Genomic DNA, 15,470 nt, shown 5'->3' with positions numbered 1-15,470 from the left:
GATAGCTTCTCAACCCAAAAATTCTCCTACAGCATTAAGAGGAGAGAGTGTAATGTCAGGCCATAAGTGGCTTTGAGCTATGTTATAAGAACTATAGGCTACAGGATGAAGCTGGAAGATGGCAACTCTTCCAGGGAGCTTTCCAGGAAGTAACTGAGCATAGTGGTGTAGTGCCTAGGTGTCCAGACCAGTCTCTGGCCCCTTACCTAGAGCAGTACTAAGAGGAGTGGACCTAATTGGTCCCCATAACACCCTTCAATACTTAGCCATTTTCCTTGTCCTGTGACTATGGAAACTGAGAATTTCCTGCCATGGTCCCCATAGTAACTGACCCTGTTTCCATGGGGATCCCACACTTCCCCATCAGCTCCTCAGTTGTCATAACAACCCCAAGGATACCAGCCTTTCCCCCTAACCCCAGGTTCTATGCTAATTTTTTCTATCACTAATGTTCCTCCTTCTTCAATAGCCTTAGCAACAAAAAGCAGGAAGGAAGAAACTCTAGGTGCCCCTCAGGTGTGAAAAGGACCAAGAGCTGGGTACATTTGCCCATTTAAGAATGTAAATAAGAACCAAGCAGTGGTGCGCGCCTTTAATTCCAGCACTAGGGAGGCAGAGGCAGGTGGATCTCTTAGTTGAAGGCCAGCCTGGTCTACTGAGCAAGTTCCAGAACAGCCAGAGCAGTTACACAGAAAAATCCTGTCTCAGGAAACAAAACAAAACAAACAAACCACAAGGAAAAGAAAGTAAATGAGAGAACTAGGACTCTTAGTCAGTAAAGTGCCTGCTGCACAAGCAGGAGTTTCATTCTCCAGCACCCACAAAAGCCAGGGTGCGCATCTACAACCTCAGCTCTGGGAAGGGAAGGGGTGGGGTGTGGACAGACTGATCCCTTAAGCTCGCTGGCCAGTTTAGCTTAATCAATTAAGTGGAGGTCTGACAAGACGGCTTAGCAGGTAAAGGCACCTATCACCAAGGCTGACAACCCGAGTTCAATCCCTGGGACCAACGTGGTAGAGCTCCTCCTGGATGTTGTCCTCTGACCTTCACGCGTACACTGTGGCATACGTGCGCTTTCTCACACAAATTTAAACATTTTTGAGATGTGCTTTTAGAAACTAGATACAGCACCAAGGAGGCAGAGACAGGCAGACATCTGAGCTCAAGGGCAGCCTGGCAAACATAATCACTTCCAGACCATCAGGGGCTACACAGTGAGACCCCGTCTAAACAAATAAATAAGGTGGAGGGACTGGAGAGAGCACTGGCTGCTCTTCCAGAAGACCTGGATTCAATTCCTAGCACCCACATGGTGACTCAGAACTGTCTGTAATTCCATTTCCGGGGGATCTAATGCCCTCTACTGGCCTCTGTGGACACCAGCCATACATATAACACACAGACATGCATGCAGGCAAAACACCTATACACATAAAATAAAAGTATATGAATCTTTTTAAAAATTAGTTGGAGAACGATTGAGGAAGACACATGATATCTTTCTTTGGCCTCCACATGTACACACACAAGTATATATGTACACGCACAAACACACGCACATGAGAGGTAAACTGAGGTCCAGGAAATAGGATCCAGCTAAGGCTTTAGAGGAACAGAGAGGCCTGGTCAAGTTCTCATGAGGCAGGAAGGATCATGGGACAAGATAAGAGACCAGAGAGAAAAGTGAGCAAAACTAAGAACTTCTACTCTGACATCACCTCTGAATCCTTCCACAATGGCATAACTGGCCATAAATCCCTGTCCTGCCACACTCTGACCCTCAGCTCCGCCATCAGTGGGGGGGGGGGGGCTAGTGAGCCTTGCTGCTGCCTGCAAAGGGGCTGCTCATTTACATGCTATTTTGCATTAACTTTTACATGTTTCCCAAGTGCCCGCTCCAGGTGCTGTCCCGGTCTCCTGTTCTCCCGTGTTTCTCCCATTTCTTGGGGACACGATACTAGCTGAGCTCCACCATTCACCATGGCAGCCCTGCCCTGCTCTGTGCTTCTGACAACTTGCTGCTTCTCCTTCAGACAGGGTCTCACTTTGTAGACCAGGCTGGCCTGGAACTCACAAGAGATCTGCCTACCTCTGCCTTCCAAGCATTGGGGGGTGGGGCGGCAGACAGACAGGCAGACAGACATGCCACGCCACCATGCCTGGGTGAAAGCTTGCTTCTCATACTTTCCATTGCTCGTTCCTGTTGTTCCTGGCCTTCAGCCCTCAGAATCCCACCTCTGCCTGCTCTGGGATAGCTTTCTGATTGGTCACTGCCCTGGGCATTAACTTCTCCTGCAGTTATGGGGATAACACCCAGGGAACACTTACTGAATGTTAGGTTACGGGAGCCGTGGAGTGGCAAGCACGGTGAAGATTAAGATAGGCTCCCAGCAGAGGAAACCACAGGTGTTGTCCCAGGTAAAGATCCACATTAGGCTTCCTGACCTCAGGCTAAAGCTCTGGTGGCTAAAGGAACCCTACTGATGATCTTGCCTTGATTTCCCCAAGAGAACCCTGAGGAACTCCAACTAAGTAATATCCAGGGGCACATTGATACTGCCCCTCCCCCATCTCCTTCCAGAGCCCACTAAGAGGACAGAGTCCATTTAGGTGAGAGAAGGCATGTCTATCCATGCAATCTAGGGTCTTTTAGGGGAAAGGAAGGACAGGAATGGGGCGACTTCCCTGTCCTCACCCAGACCCACAACTGGGGAAACAGGTTTCCCAACAGATGGTAGGCAGTTCTTGCGGAAGGGAGGGGCCACCTGTGCTGATGGCTGGCCGGCTGGTGACCAACAAAAGGGGTTTCTTTGCTTTCCTTTTGAGACAAGTCTCAAAAGTCTGTAGCCCAGGAAGGGCCTCAGACTTTCGGCAATCCTCCTGCCTCCAACCTCACTCATACTGGGATCGAATGCATATGCCATCACACTTGGCACTGAGAGTCTCTTAACACCCATTGGCTCCATCCTTGCCTTACACACCCCAGGACACAAACACAATGGGTCCCTAGTAGCACTATCTCTCCTTCGGAACCCAGCACCGAGGGGTGGGACAGTGTTGTGGGAGCAGGCAGGAAGGCTGCACTGGGAGGCTGCCTGGCTTCCTCTCCCCAGCCAGCCTGGCCCCACCCAACTCTCCTGGTTTTGCTCTCACATCCTGGATTTATTAGTTGGCTTGGTCCCAGGCTGCCCCCTGCCTGTCCAGGCTTCCAAGACTATAAGCAGCCAGCTCGTATCCCACACCTAGGCCCTACTCTAAGAGGCCATCTGGGAGGAGGCGCCAGGCCAGCGGAGTCCTAATAATATCTCATCACCATACAGAGTTCAGCCTGGCAACTATGAAAGGGAACAGTCTGAGGAAGCTGTCCCAGGACATCTTCAGCAGCCTACCACTCAGCCTGAAAAACCAGTGACATCTCTTCACCAGCTCATCCCCCTTGAAGATGGAGATGCAGAGGAGGCAGGCTTTTCTGACCTATACCAGCCACACTGGCTCCCTCTCCACAAAGTCCAGGTGGCCTGAGGGCAAGATTGTGTTGATTTTACAGACAGGTAAGTAGAGGCTTAGAGGTGCAATGAGCTTGGGCTGGGTTACCCTAGGTGGGGCTCTACAGGTCACCAGCCCATCTCTAAAGAAGCTGTGGCTCCTAAGACTCAGACCATACCGTTCCTAAGAGACGTAGACCATCAGTCAGCCTCCTCAGAGGGCCAGGGTTCAGGATGAACTCTCCCCATATCCCTGCTCCCGGTGACAAGCTGTTCAGCGATAGACAATGGACCATTGTGTCCAGGGCACACTTGAGCTAGGCACCTAGTGCCAAGCAGGTGCAAGGAAGGAGGCGTGACCCCGGGATCACTCCCTGCTTCCAGTGCAGAAGGAAAGTGGAGCTTCTGTGCGTGACAGTCACATAGAGTTTGAATCGCAGGAGCTCCCGGGAGCTCATGTCAGACATCCTTCCTGGCCTCACTCCCGACGACCCTGTCCCACTGCAGAATGGAAGTAGACTAAGGTTGCCTCAAGTACAGCAACAACTCCGCACGGCACTAAGTACTTCTCTGGAAGAGTCTGAGGCGACTAAAGTCTGATCTACAGTAAGGAGTGGCACCTGCCGGGTCCCCCAACCTATGTGACATTCTAGCCTCGATCACCTATCGCAAATGCGCCCCTCAGGCGAAACAGCCTACATGCAGACTGAGTCCCTTTCTTCCCAGGTCTCAGTTTACCGAGTTGTGAAAGGGGTGAAGAGTGACTGGTCAGGGTAACCTGAGGCTGCGCGGTGTCGCTGGGGGACTTGCAGTACAGTGCGTGCCCGCAAACGGTGCCCCTGGCACAAATACCCGAGGCAGCCCGCCAGCCTGGGGCACGCACGTGTGTGCGGGGCTGGAGTCCCGCGTGCGCGCGCCTATCTGCGGCCGGGGAGGAGGTGTGGGGGGGTGGCGGCGCCGGACGCAGGTGCAGCAGCCACCGCGCGCGGGGATCTGGAGGCCTCGCGGACCAGGGGAGGGATGGGCTCACCTGCGCGTAGTACAGCAGCCACAACTCGTAGAGCCGCTCCGAGGCGGCCATGGCCTGACCCGGCTCTGGCCCTGCTGCGCGCCACCTGTCGCCGCCTCCTCCGAGCTGCCCGCCGGTTGCCCCGGGCCAGGCCCATGGGCGGGAGGGCGTCACTCCGGGGCGGAGCGGTTGTGTACTGCTGGGGGAAGTCCGCGGCTCCCGACCCTGTCGCACTCAGTCACCAAAGTCTACACGCCCCTCCTCCTCCCGGCCTGCCGGCCACCGCCTGGCTTCCTACACTTTGCAGTCTGTCGCGCCCGCGGCCACCGCCCCGCCTCTCCCAGGACTGTGCAAAGGGCGGGGTGTCATGCTGGGGGAGGAGCCTGAGGTCAGAGCAGCCCGGGAGGTCGCGCAGAGCCACGCCCCTCGAAGGCAGAGTCCTTTGAGAGTCTCTGGCAGGACCATTGCCAGCCTCCCCGGGATAGGGGGCAGGGAAGGGCTTCCTGAGTTATCCATCCTGGTGTGTATAATCTATCAGGCTTGGAATTATCGATATTCCAGGAAGGGACTGCGGTTTGCTCGGAGATGACTAGGGTCCTTCAACAAATACTAATAATAACCTCGTCCATGAGGACCACTTGTGGCGCTGACTACGTGCAAGGTTCTGTTCCAAGAGCTGTATGAAAAACGAGTGCCACCCTTAGTTCCTGCCTAGTGCTGGGCTGGATGGAAAGAAGAATCAGGCAACGGCAGGACACCCACCTGCAGAGGAGTGGCGTCCTTCCATTGGAGAGCTCCTTAACCAAGTTTAGGATCTGTCCCACTCCCTCTAGGAATCCCTCCTCCCAGGGCCCAGTACTCGCTTGTCACGTTTTCTGTTTTCGTTTCTTTGTCTGTTTGTTTGTTCCTTTGACCTGAGGGAGAATGCCTTGGGGGTGTCTCCTGCCTATTCTAGTGAATGGAAAAAACTGAGGCCCATCCGGGTGGAAGGAGGATCACAGGGGCAGCAGGAACAAAGGACCTAGGCCTGGCTGAATCTTTGCTGGGGCACTGTCACCTCCACCGGGTCCTTTTCCTTGTGTCCAGCCTGCTTGTGAAGTGAGGGAGCACCTGGTGTTGGATAGGAATAAGGTTCTTTGTTAGGAGTCGGGGAAAGTTTGTTGGGTTTCCTATTGGTCCTAGGAACTGGTCAGCCTGGCATGTCCTAGATCGCGGGTGGACAAGAGAAAGCTGACTTTGTCCTTATTCCTGTCCTGTTTTGTACTCTTGGAGCGGATGACCCTTACGTTCTCGACTTATTCTTTTGTCCTAAGCATCCTAGTCTGACTTGACATTTCCTAAGCACAGACAGCCACTCCCTTTCCTACTGTGAGGGAAACGTCCTAGACTGAGCCAGGTTAACCTAGACAGTGAGGTTAGGGAGCTGTGGCATTTAAAGGGAGCTGGGAGGGAAGCGCCTTCACCTAGGGACCAACTTTATAGTACACACTCCAGGCAGGGAGCAACGTTGCTAATGGGCTGGCCTTCTCCTAGGAAGAGGAGCAGGGGAAGGAAGCGGGTGCGTGCATCTGTGACTGTCAGCCACAAACTCTTCAGAAACTGGTAGGAAGGAGTAAGTTTTGTGGCGCTTACTTGGCCCTGGTTGACGTTTGCTTTTTTGCAGAGACAGGAGCCTGACCCTGAGTATGCTGCTGCCCCAGAACGGGATGAAAGGCCATTGTTGAGTTCAAAGGAAAAGGCCATGCAGCCAGGCCTCGAACTGCGCAGGTCTGGAGCAGAGTGCGGACAGACAGGCTTAGGAGCAACTCATTAGGCGAGTCCGAGGTGCCACTGGCTGCTGTCTCTGGAGGAGAGAGACTGACCTCAGAGTGGGAAGGAGAGTGGCCACGGAGGGTTTCTGGTGTCTGGTGGTGGTGTTTTACGACGATTTCCTTACGTAACCCAGACTGAACTTGAGCCCATAATTTTGCTACCTCAGCCTCTTAAGTACTGGAATTATAAACGTACACTACCACACCCGACCCAGGGAATGCTTCTCGAGGCATTCGCTCCTTGAAGAATCAGCACAAGTGGATAAGCATTCCAAGAGGACGACCAGGAGAGGCGGGTGGTGGTGAGGCAAAAGCAGAGCAATCGACTCACTCTAATCTCTGCCTCTCAGGTCTGATTCTACTTGCTTTCTCACTGATTAGGGTTGGGAAAATCGAATTTAAGGAGCCTTTCCTCCACCCGGCCGGCTCGCTCGCTGCACAGGTTGCTCCAGAGCAACGGGCGTGGCATGCTGTAGCAACTCAGCATTGATTGGTTTTCAGGGCTTCCGGCTCTCCATTCTCGCCCTTGGATTGGCCATCAAGCATTCTTCTGCTCACTGGGCCTGCGCGAAACGGAGAGACAAGGCGGGGCCCCGGGTAAGATGGCGGCTACTGCCGCCGGTGTGGGCCGCCTCGAGGAGGAGGCGCTGCGGCGGAAAGAACGGCTGAAGGCCCTCCGGGAGAAAACCGGGCGCAAGGTGAGGGACGTCGAGTGGGAGGTGCAGGCATGGAGGCCAGTGTTCTGCGTCAGAGCGGGAGGGCGAAGGCCGAGGGAAACACTTGTCGAGACGCGCGCCCGCGCGAGCAGAGCATGCGCGCGCGATAGGGCGGCGCTGGGATCTGCTGTTGAGATAGGCTTGTCTCTTCAGCCCAGGGGCGGACCTCGCGCGTGCGCTTTGGCCAGTGGTCCTCGCGCGACTGCCAAGATGTGGCGTCCGTGCTGCTGTTGCAAGCACAGCTTTCAGTTTTTACATGTTTTGGGGTTCTTTGTTTGTTTTTGTTTTTTACGTTTTTGGTGGGTCCCCCCCCCCCCGGGCCGGCCTCCTGGCACCTGCCCATCAGGGCTCCGTTGGGTAGGAGGGTGAGTGACTGACTGCTGCGGTTGTACAGCCGGCAAAAGTCGATCTGGCAAAAGTCCAAACGATGTCTGGGTGGCCTGCAGGGCAAGAAGGCTCCCTTTTCTTTCCCAGCTTGGCTCTGAAGCACTTGCCTTTCCTTAGTCACGGAGATGGCCTGGATTCATCTCCACTTGATGGTCTTTCCAAAGCAATGAGGAGGAACTCTAAAATTCACTACCCGTGTGCACACTTTGGCTGTGTCCCTCGACACTGAAACTTGGGACAAATTGTCCATGTTTCTGAGCCTGCTTTCTTCCACGTCTCCAGTGGGGGAGTGACACATTCATTTTTTGTGGGCTATTTTGAAATCTAGTAGGAAAAATCAGTAACGAACGAGCTTAAGGGGCTGGAAGTTATTGGCTCTGTTGTTATATAGGCAGAAAACGGTGTCCATCATTCAACAAAATAAAACATCTGCCACAGGTAGGGAAGGTCAGAGACTCCACTTCCGATTTCATCAAAAACCAGACCGGGCTGTGGTGGCACACGCCTTTAATCTCGGCACTCAGGAGGCAGAGGCAGGCAGATCTCTGTGAGTTCGAGGCCAGCCCCCTCTACAGAGCGCATTCCAGGACAGGCTCCTTAGCTACAGAGAAACCCTGTGGGGTGGGGTGGGGGCGAAGAGATGGTTCAGAGGTTAAGAGCACTGGCTGCTCTTCCAGAGATCCTGAGTTAAATTCCCAGCAAGCATTTGGTGGCTCACAACCATCTGTAATGAGATCTGGTGCCCTCTTCTGGCGTCCAAGCATACATGCAGACAGAACACAGTATATATAATAAATAAATCTAAGCCGGGGTGGCGCAAGCCTTTAATCCCAGCACTCGGGAGGCAGAGGCAGGCGGATCTCTGTGAGTTCGAGACCAGCCTGGTCTACAAGAGCTAGTTCCAGGACAGGCTCCAAAACCACAGAGAAACCCTGTCTCGAAAAACCAAATAAATAAATAAATAAATAAATAAATAAATAAATAAATCTAAGGAAAAAAAAAATCCAAACCCAGGTTGGTCAGTCTTGGCTGGCTTTTGTTTTCCTCCCAGAGTAGCTGTGTACTCTGCCTTGTATCTCTGTGAGAAAGCGAAAGGGGAAGTAGTTGGGAGTGAAAGCTAGCCACATGGGCTTCTGTGTTGGCAGCGTGTAAGAGCCATCACATAATTGTCCTTCAGCTCCAGACCTCGGGGATCTCCGGCTTGACTCGAATTCTTATCTGTCTCTCTGCCTTACTCTTGAGGCGGGGTCTCTCCTCTAACCGGAAACTTGTGGGGTTTTTGTTGGTTTGGGGGTAGGTTGGCAGACGAGACTCCTGTCTCTGCCCGTCCACAGTGCAAGGGTTATGGGCAAGTGCAAGCCCCTTCTCAGCCCACCATGGGGGTGCTTGGATTTGTACCCGGTCCTCATGGGTTCGTAGCAAGCTCTTTTAACCACTGAGCCTGCTCACCAGTCCCAGCAACGAGATACATAGAGGTAGTGTTTCCTTGTTGCTGGGTTTTTGAGGTGGATTTTCTGTGTTGTCCAGGCTAACCTTGAACTCAGTATTCTCCTACTTTATTCTCTCCTGAGGAGCTAGTATTACAGGCAGGTGGCACCTTGTCCAGCTTTACATTATTTTAAATTGTGTAGCCTTGTAGATTTTTGCTGCTGTTTTGTTTGTTTGCTTTGTGTTCTCTCTCTCTCTCTCTCTCTCTCTCTCTCTCTCTCTCGACAGGGTTTCTCTGTGTAACCCTGGCTGTCTGGGAACTCTGTAGACCAGGCTTACCTCAAACTCAGAGATCTGCCAGCCTCTGCTTCCCATGTGCCAGGATTAAAGGCGTGTGCCACCACGGCAGGGCTCACATTATTTTTTTAAAATAGTCTCTTCTCACTGAATCTAGACCTCATCACTTTGGTTAGGCTGGCTGGTCCTTTGAATTTTTGCCTCCCTCAGTGTTGAGCTTACAGATGTAAACCACCTGGTTTATGATGGCTGCGTGGGTGCAGGGCTCTCAGAACGCAGGTCCTCATGAGTCCTCATGCCTGCGTGACAGGCACTTTACCAATTGAGCCATATTCCTGCCCCCCTGCCTTTTTTTTTTTTAAACTCCTGTGTTTCTGGGATGGAACTCGGGACTTTGCATGCTAACCAAGAGTTCCATCTCTGAGCAGATTTGTTGTTTACTTACTAGGTGTAAATCTATTCAATTTTTTTTTGTTTCTTCATGAGTCAGTTTAGATAGTTTGTGTTTTTCTATGAATTTGTGCATAGTCTAGGATCATCTAGATTATCCAGTTTGCTGACATACTGGTTACTATTTTATTGGGTTAAATTCTCACAGTTCTGACTTCAGAAACTTTTTAGCTTAGTTGTAGGAGTTTACATATAGGAATTGTATAGCTTCTGCATTAGAATCAAGAGCTCGCCATTGGTCCTTGGCGTTTCCTTTCATTTTCTTTAGAAGTAGGGCTGGATAGAGGACAACTCAGCAGTTAAGAGCACTGGCTACTGTTGCAGATGCCCAGGTTCAGTTCCCAGCATCCATATGGTTCCTCATAACTGTCTGTAACTCCAGTGCTGTGGGATGCAATGTCCTTTTCTTCTTCTGACCTCTAAGGCATTGCATGCATGTGGTACACACACATGCATACAGGCAAACACTCATACACATAAAATTAAGAAAAACAAGTCTAAACAAACATAAAGTAGAAATAGCTGTAAAGCTTCCATCTTGACTCAGAAGTTCTCACCTTCTCCTGGATTGTTTCCCTATCTATAGGCTCTTATGGAGGAGGTGGGGGGTTTTTTGGGATAAAACCTTGGCTGGTCTGGAACTCATAGATATCTGCCTTGCTAACTAAATGCTGAAATTAAAAGGTGTGTTGCAGCAGGCTTGACCCTTTTTATAGGTTTTTAAATTTGTTTCTTTAGTCTTTTTTCCTAATTAGAAAAGGGAAATTATATTTTTCCTTGTTTTTTCAGTTTGTATGACAAAATGTTTGGTTTGCTTCCAAACGGATCATTGGGGCTGACAATCTGTTCTTTAACAGGAATATATACTGAGTATGCCATGTGCGGGAATATATGCCGAGTGCACCATGTGCAGGAATATATACCTAGTGTACCATGTGCGGGAATATATACCTAGTGTACCATGTGCGGGAATATACACCTAGTGTACCATGTGCAGGAATATATACCTAGTGTACCATGTGCGGGAATATACACCTAGTATACCATGTGCGGGAATATATACCTAGTGTACCATGTGCAGGAATATATACCGTGCACCATATGCGGGAATATATACCTAGTGTACCATGTGTGGGAATATATACCTAGTGTACCATGTGCGGGAATATATACCTAGTGTACCATGTGCGGGAATATATACCGAGTGTACTATGTGCAGGCTTCAGGCACTGGAAGTGTAGCTGTGGTGAAAGCAGTCTGTCCCAGTCTCTTCCTTTTCTGCTGGGGAGACAAATACCAAGCACACTGTGTCTAGTGTTAGATGGAGATAGCCCTGTGGAGGAATGGGGGAAAGGGAGCACTGTGTCTAGAGTTAGATGGAGATAGTACTGTGGAGGAAAGGGGGGAAAGGGAGCACTGTGTCTAGTGTTAGATGGAGATAGCCCTGTGGAGAAAAGGAGGGAAAGGGAGCACTGTGTCTAGTGTTAGATGGAGATAGCCTTGTGGAGGAAAGGGGGAAAGGGAGTACTGTGTCTAGTGTTAGATGGAGATAGCCCTGTGGAGGAAAGGGGGGAAAGGGAGCACTGTGTCTAGAGTTAGATGGAGATAGCCCTGTGAAAGGAAAGGGAGCTGGGAGTTCCTGGGGTCTCTGGTTTTGTTTGTTATTAAATACAACAGCACGGTCAGAGTTAACTGGGTGAATGTATCACCAGCACAGATTATCTTATCTGGTCTTGATGACAGCCTGATAAATCAGTGGGAGGAAGGTTTTACTGTTAATTTATGGGTAGAAGCTCAAACCAGTAGAGGTTAGGTCATGTGCCCAAGATCACGTGATTAAGACCAAAGGAATACTAGGGGAGGGAGAGACCCTGAGAACAAGATAGCTCTCTTTTGTTTGTTTAATTTTCCGACACAGGGTTTCTCTGTGTAGCCCTGACTGTCCTGGAACTCACTCTGTAGACCAGGCTGGCCTGAGCCACCACACCAAGCTGATGATAATTTTTACACTGAATTTTTACCACTGAGCTGTGTATTCCCGGACCTCTCATTCTAAGACACGGTCTTGTTAAACTAGTTTTGAACTCATTCTGTAATCCAGGCATACCTTTTGAGTTAATAATCCTCTGCCTCAGCCTCCTGAGTACCTGGGATTACAGGCCTGCGCCACCAAGCACTGCTGTTCCTCCTTGCTGAGATGAGATACACAGGGGAGATACTGTATAATCTCTTTTCTGTTTTTGTGGTGCTGGGCTGAGCTCAGATCTTTCTAATCATTGAGCTACACCCCTAGCCACTGTGTGCTTTCTGATATGATCTGGGTGTTGTGAATTATCTGGTCTTTAACAAAATTGGGTTGAGGAAATGGTTTGGTGGGCAAAACATGTGAAGCCCTGAGTTCAAATCCCCAGAACCCACCTGTTATCCTGGTGCTTCTACAGTGAGGTGAAAACCAGAGGGTTCGCAGAAGTTCACTGGCCAGCAACCTGGTATACGTAGCCTGAACAGCATCTAGCCTCCAGGGGTGCACTGTGGCAAGCTGTGCCTGTGCACGCACAGGCACGCACACATGCGTGCATGTGTGCACACACACATACACACACACACACACAGACCACAAAATAAATACATCTTCAGAAACATAAGTTTCTGCTGACTGCCTCTTCTGTCTCCAGCTCACTCGAGGAGTACTGGATTATAGAGTGAGATTCTACATCTGAGTTTTTTACTTCGGTTCTAAGGATCAAACTGAGATCATCAGGTTTGCATGAGAGATGTTTTTACACACTGATCCAGCTCCCAGATTTTAAAAAAACTTCAATGGTGTGAAAATGATGCACATTTGGCCGGGCGGTGGTGGCGCACGCCTTTAATCCCAGCACTCGGGAGGCAGAGGCAGGCGGATCTCTGTGAGTTCGAGACCAGCCTGTGGTCTACAGAGCTAGTTCCAGGACAGGCTCCAAAACCACAGAGAAACCCTGTCTCTAAAAACAAAAACAAAAAAAACAAAAAAAAAATGATGCACATTTGTATTACTTGAAATTGTGTTTAGAATTTAAATTTGGATAATTTTCAAATTACCTGTGTGTGATATGATCTTCCTCTCATAGTGCTAAGCTATAAAGCACACCTTGTTTTGGCTCGTCTTCCACTATTGGAACAGCTGTGGTGAGTTTGTGATTTTTTTGTAGCTACCACCATACTGCTGCCACTAATGCCATCCAGCCTGTGGCTCACTGCTCTCCAGCCAAAGGGAAAGGGTAGGTTGAGATGGCTTGTACTTAGCAGTCCACTGGAGTAAGCTATGGAGAAAGCAGCTGGGCTGGTACTGTGGCATTCAGTGAAATGAGGTGTTGTTGCTGCCAGGAGTTCGATGAGCTGATCTACAGACGCCCAGCATTCAGTGTAAGAAATGGCCTTGTCACAGCTTCGCCTTTCCTGCGTCCTCACTGTCTTCCTTTCGTCCTTTCTGTGTCATTTGTGTGCGTGTGGCAGACTATATAAAACACAAAACTTGCCGGTTTAACTCCTTTTCAGTTGTACTAATTTTATGCGGTGTTGCATAATCATCACTACTGTTTCCAAAGCTTTTACCATCTTCAGCAGAAACGCTACACCTATTAGGCAATAATTTACCATTTCCTTCACTCCACCGCCAGCTTACTTTCTATGAGGTTTGAATTTCCCTGCTCTAGATACTTTATTAGATAGTAGATATCCTGTTACGTTTGCCTTATTTTGCTTAGCTTAAATCCAAACTTTTTCTTCTTTTCTTTTTAAATTATTATTGTGTCCTATGATGGAACTGAGCTGTGTAGGAAGGTCAGAGAACAACTCTGTGGAGTCAGGTCTCTTCTCCCACCTTTATGTGGGATCCAGAAATCAGACGCGGGTCATCAGTCTCCATCGCCTAGTCGGCACAGATTTTCAGTGTTCATTAGTATAGTGCCAGGCATCAGGATTTTGTTTCAAGTCTAAGTAATAGTAATGTGGATCTCCCATATATTTTGTAGTTTTCATTACTGAGGATTGAACCCATACTAAGCTTGGACTCTGCCACCAGGCTTCATCCCTACTGACTCCAACTCTCATTTTATTACCCATTAATCCAGTGGGCACCTTTTGATTATTGCTTTAGTTCTTTTGAATACATACTGAGCAATGCGATTGCTACACTATATGCTAATTTTATTTTGTTTTGTTATTGATTTTTGGAGACAGGGTTTCTCTGTAACCCTAGCTGTTCCGGAATGCACTCTGTAGTCTGTTACCTTAACTCACGGAGCCTCTGGCTCCTCTGCAGTTCTTTTTTTTTTTTTTTTAAGATTTATTTATAGCCGGGCGATGGTGGCGCACGCCTTTAATCCCAGCACTCGGGAGGCAGAGGCAGGCGGATCTCTGTGAGTTCGAGACCAGCCTGGTCTACAGAGCTAGTTCTAGGACAGGCTCCACAGCCACAGAGAAACCCTGTCTCGAAAAACCAAAAAAAAAAAAAAAAAAGATTTATTTATTTATTATGTATACAATATTCTCAGTATTCTGTCTGCATGTATGCCTGCAGGCCAGAAGAGGGCACCAGACCCCATTACAGATGGTTATGAGCCACCATGCGGTTGCTGGAAATTGAACTCAGGACCTTTGGAAGAACAGACAGTGCTCTTAACCACTGAGCCATCTCTCCAGCCCCCTCCTCTGCAGTTCTTAAGTAACATTTTCCCACCTTTCACTATGAAAAAGGATGTGTGTCTGTAACTATCCCTTTCCAGTGAGAAATCACTCTGACTACTTCAGAGAGCATATAAATAAAAGATTATATAAAGGAAAAACTCTTTAATAATAGCACTCAAGGGCTGGAGAGATGGCTCAGAGGTTAAGAGCATTGCCTGCTCTTCTAAAGGTCCTGAGTTCAATTCCCAGCAACCACATGGTGGCTCACAACCATCTGTAATGGGGTCTGGTGCCCTCTTCTGGCCTGTAAGCATACTCAAAGACAGAATATTGTGTACATAATAAATAAATAAATATTTAAAAAAAATAATAGCACTCAACTGGTTCTGGCTAACACTCTAAAGGGGAGCCAGCCTCCTACAAAAAAAAAATTATTTATAGGCCTTAAGCTCATACATTTCACATTGGCTGTCACCTGTAATTTCCTTTCAGGTTTCTCACAATGTTTAATGTACTACTCAGTCTTGAATTATATTCGAGGCTGTGCTCTTTTAGTTGAATTCTACTTTGTATAACTTAGCATCCCCTAGTCAAGTTAGTATTTCCTTACTGACATCAGTTTCTTATCCCAGTTTTCTGTGTCAGAAGGACAAGTGCCTAAATTACTTTGAGTTACTCTTCCAGCCCACAGCAGCCTCTTGTACGACGTGGGAAGTGGGAAGATTGGGAGGAAGTGTGGACTGTGTGCTCTCAGCAGATAAGATCCTAGGAGGCCCCTCCCTTAGGGAGGAAGTGCTCTACATTTTTTTTCAGGCCTTTGGTATGACACTGGACAACAGGACTAAGCACTGTCTTGGCCTGCACCTGCCAGGGGGGAGCCCTTTGACCTTTAGCACCTGTCCCTTGGTGTCTCCCAGCAGTCTGTGACTGGTCCTTCAGTGAGCTCCTCCTGGGTGGGTTGTTTGCTCCAATCAATTTCTCCCCCTCTGCAACTATAAGCTCACAATCAACGGTATTGGTTTTGAAGCAGTCCTGAGATTGAGGGGAGAGAAGACAGACAAGATTTAGTCACCCTGGTTTTGTGTATTGTTAGGCACACAGCTCTGTGTGGAAGACAGGCTGCTTCCTGGTGAGCCAACCTGCTGTGACAGGTTTGTGAGGGCCACAGCAGAGAAGCTCAGGTGCTGGATTACCAGAGTCCTGGAGGGAAGTGATGCTG

At 49.4% G+C, this 15,470-nt stretch overlaps 2 protein-coding genes across 3 annotated transcripts in view; one reads left to right on the top strand and one right to left on the bottom strand.

Annotated features, from left to right (window-relative positions):
- Nbeal2 (neurobeachin like 2) overlaps positions 1 to 4,792 on the bottom strand; it is a 29,499-nt gene extending 24,707 nt beyond the window's left edge. For both annotated transcript variants that reach the window (XM_041677103.1, XM_041677102.1), the window contains exon 1: positions 4,516 to 4,792. In XM_041677103.1, coding sequence (XP_041533037.1) covers positions 4,516 to 4,566 — 51 coding nt within the window. In that variant the 5' untranslated portion in view covers positions 4,567 to 4,792. The remainder of the gene's footprint in view (positions 1 to 4,515) is intronic.
- Positions 3,429 to 15,470, top strand: part of Ccdc12 (coiled-coil domain containing 12) — a 57,858-nt gene continuing 45,816 nt past the window's right edge. The window contains exons 1-2 of the mRNA XM_041677104.1: positions 3,429 to 3,551; positions 6,807 to 7,003. Of these exons, the coding sequence (XP_041533038.1) occupies positions 3,443 to 3,551; positions 6,807 to 7,003 (306 nt within the window). The 5' untranslated portion in view covers positions 3,429 to 3,442. The remainder of the gene's footprint in view (positions 3,552 to 6,806; positions 7,004 to 15,470) is intronic.

This window comes from Microtus oregoni, unplaced genomic scaffold (assembly GCF_018167655.1).
Source record: "Microtus oregoni isolate MIOR12 unplaced genomic scaffold, Mior012 000028F_ref0000031, whole genome shotgun sequence".
Classification (NCBI taxonomy): Eukaryota; Metazoa; Chordata; class Mammalia; order Rodentia; family Cricetidae; genus Microtus; species Microtus oregoni.
Note: the sequence above shows the minus strand (reverse complement) of the source record. Positions and strands in the feature narration are given on the sequence as shown.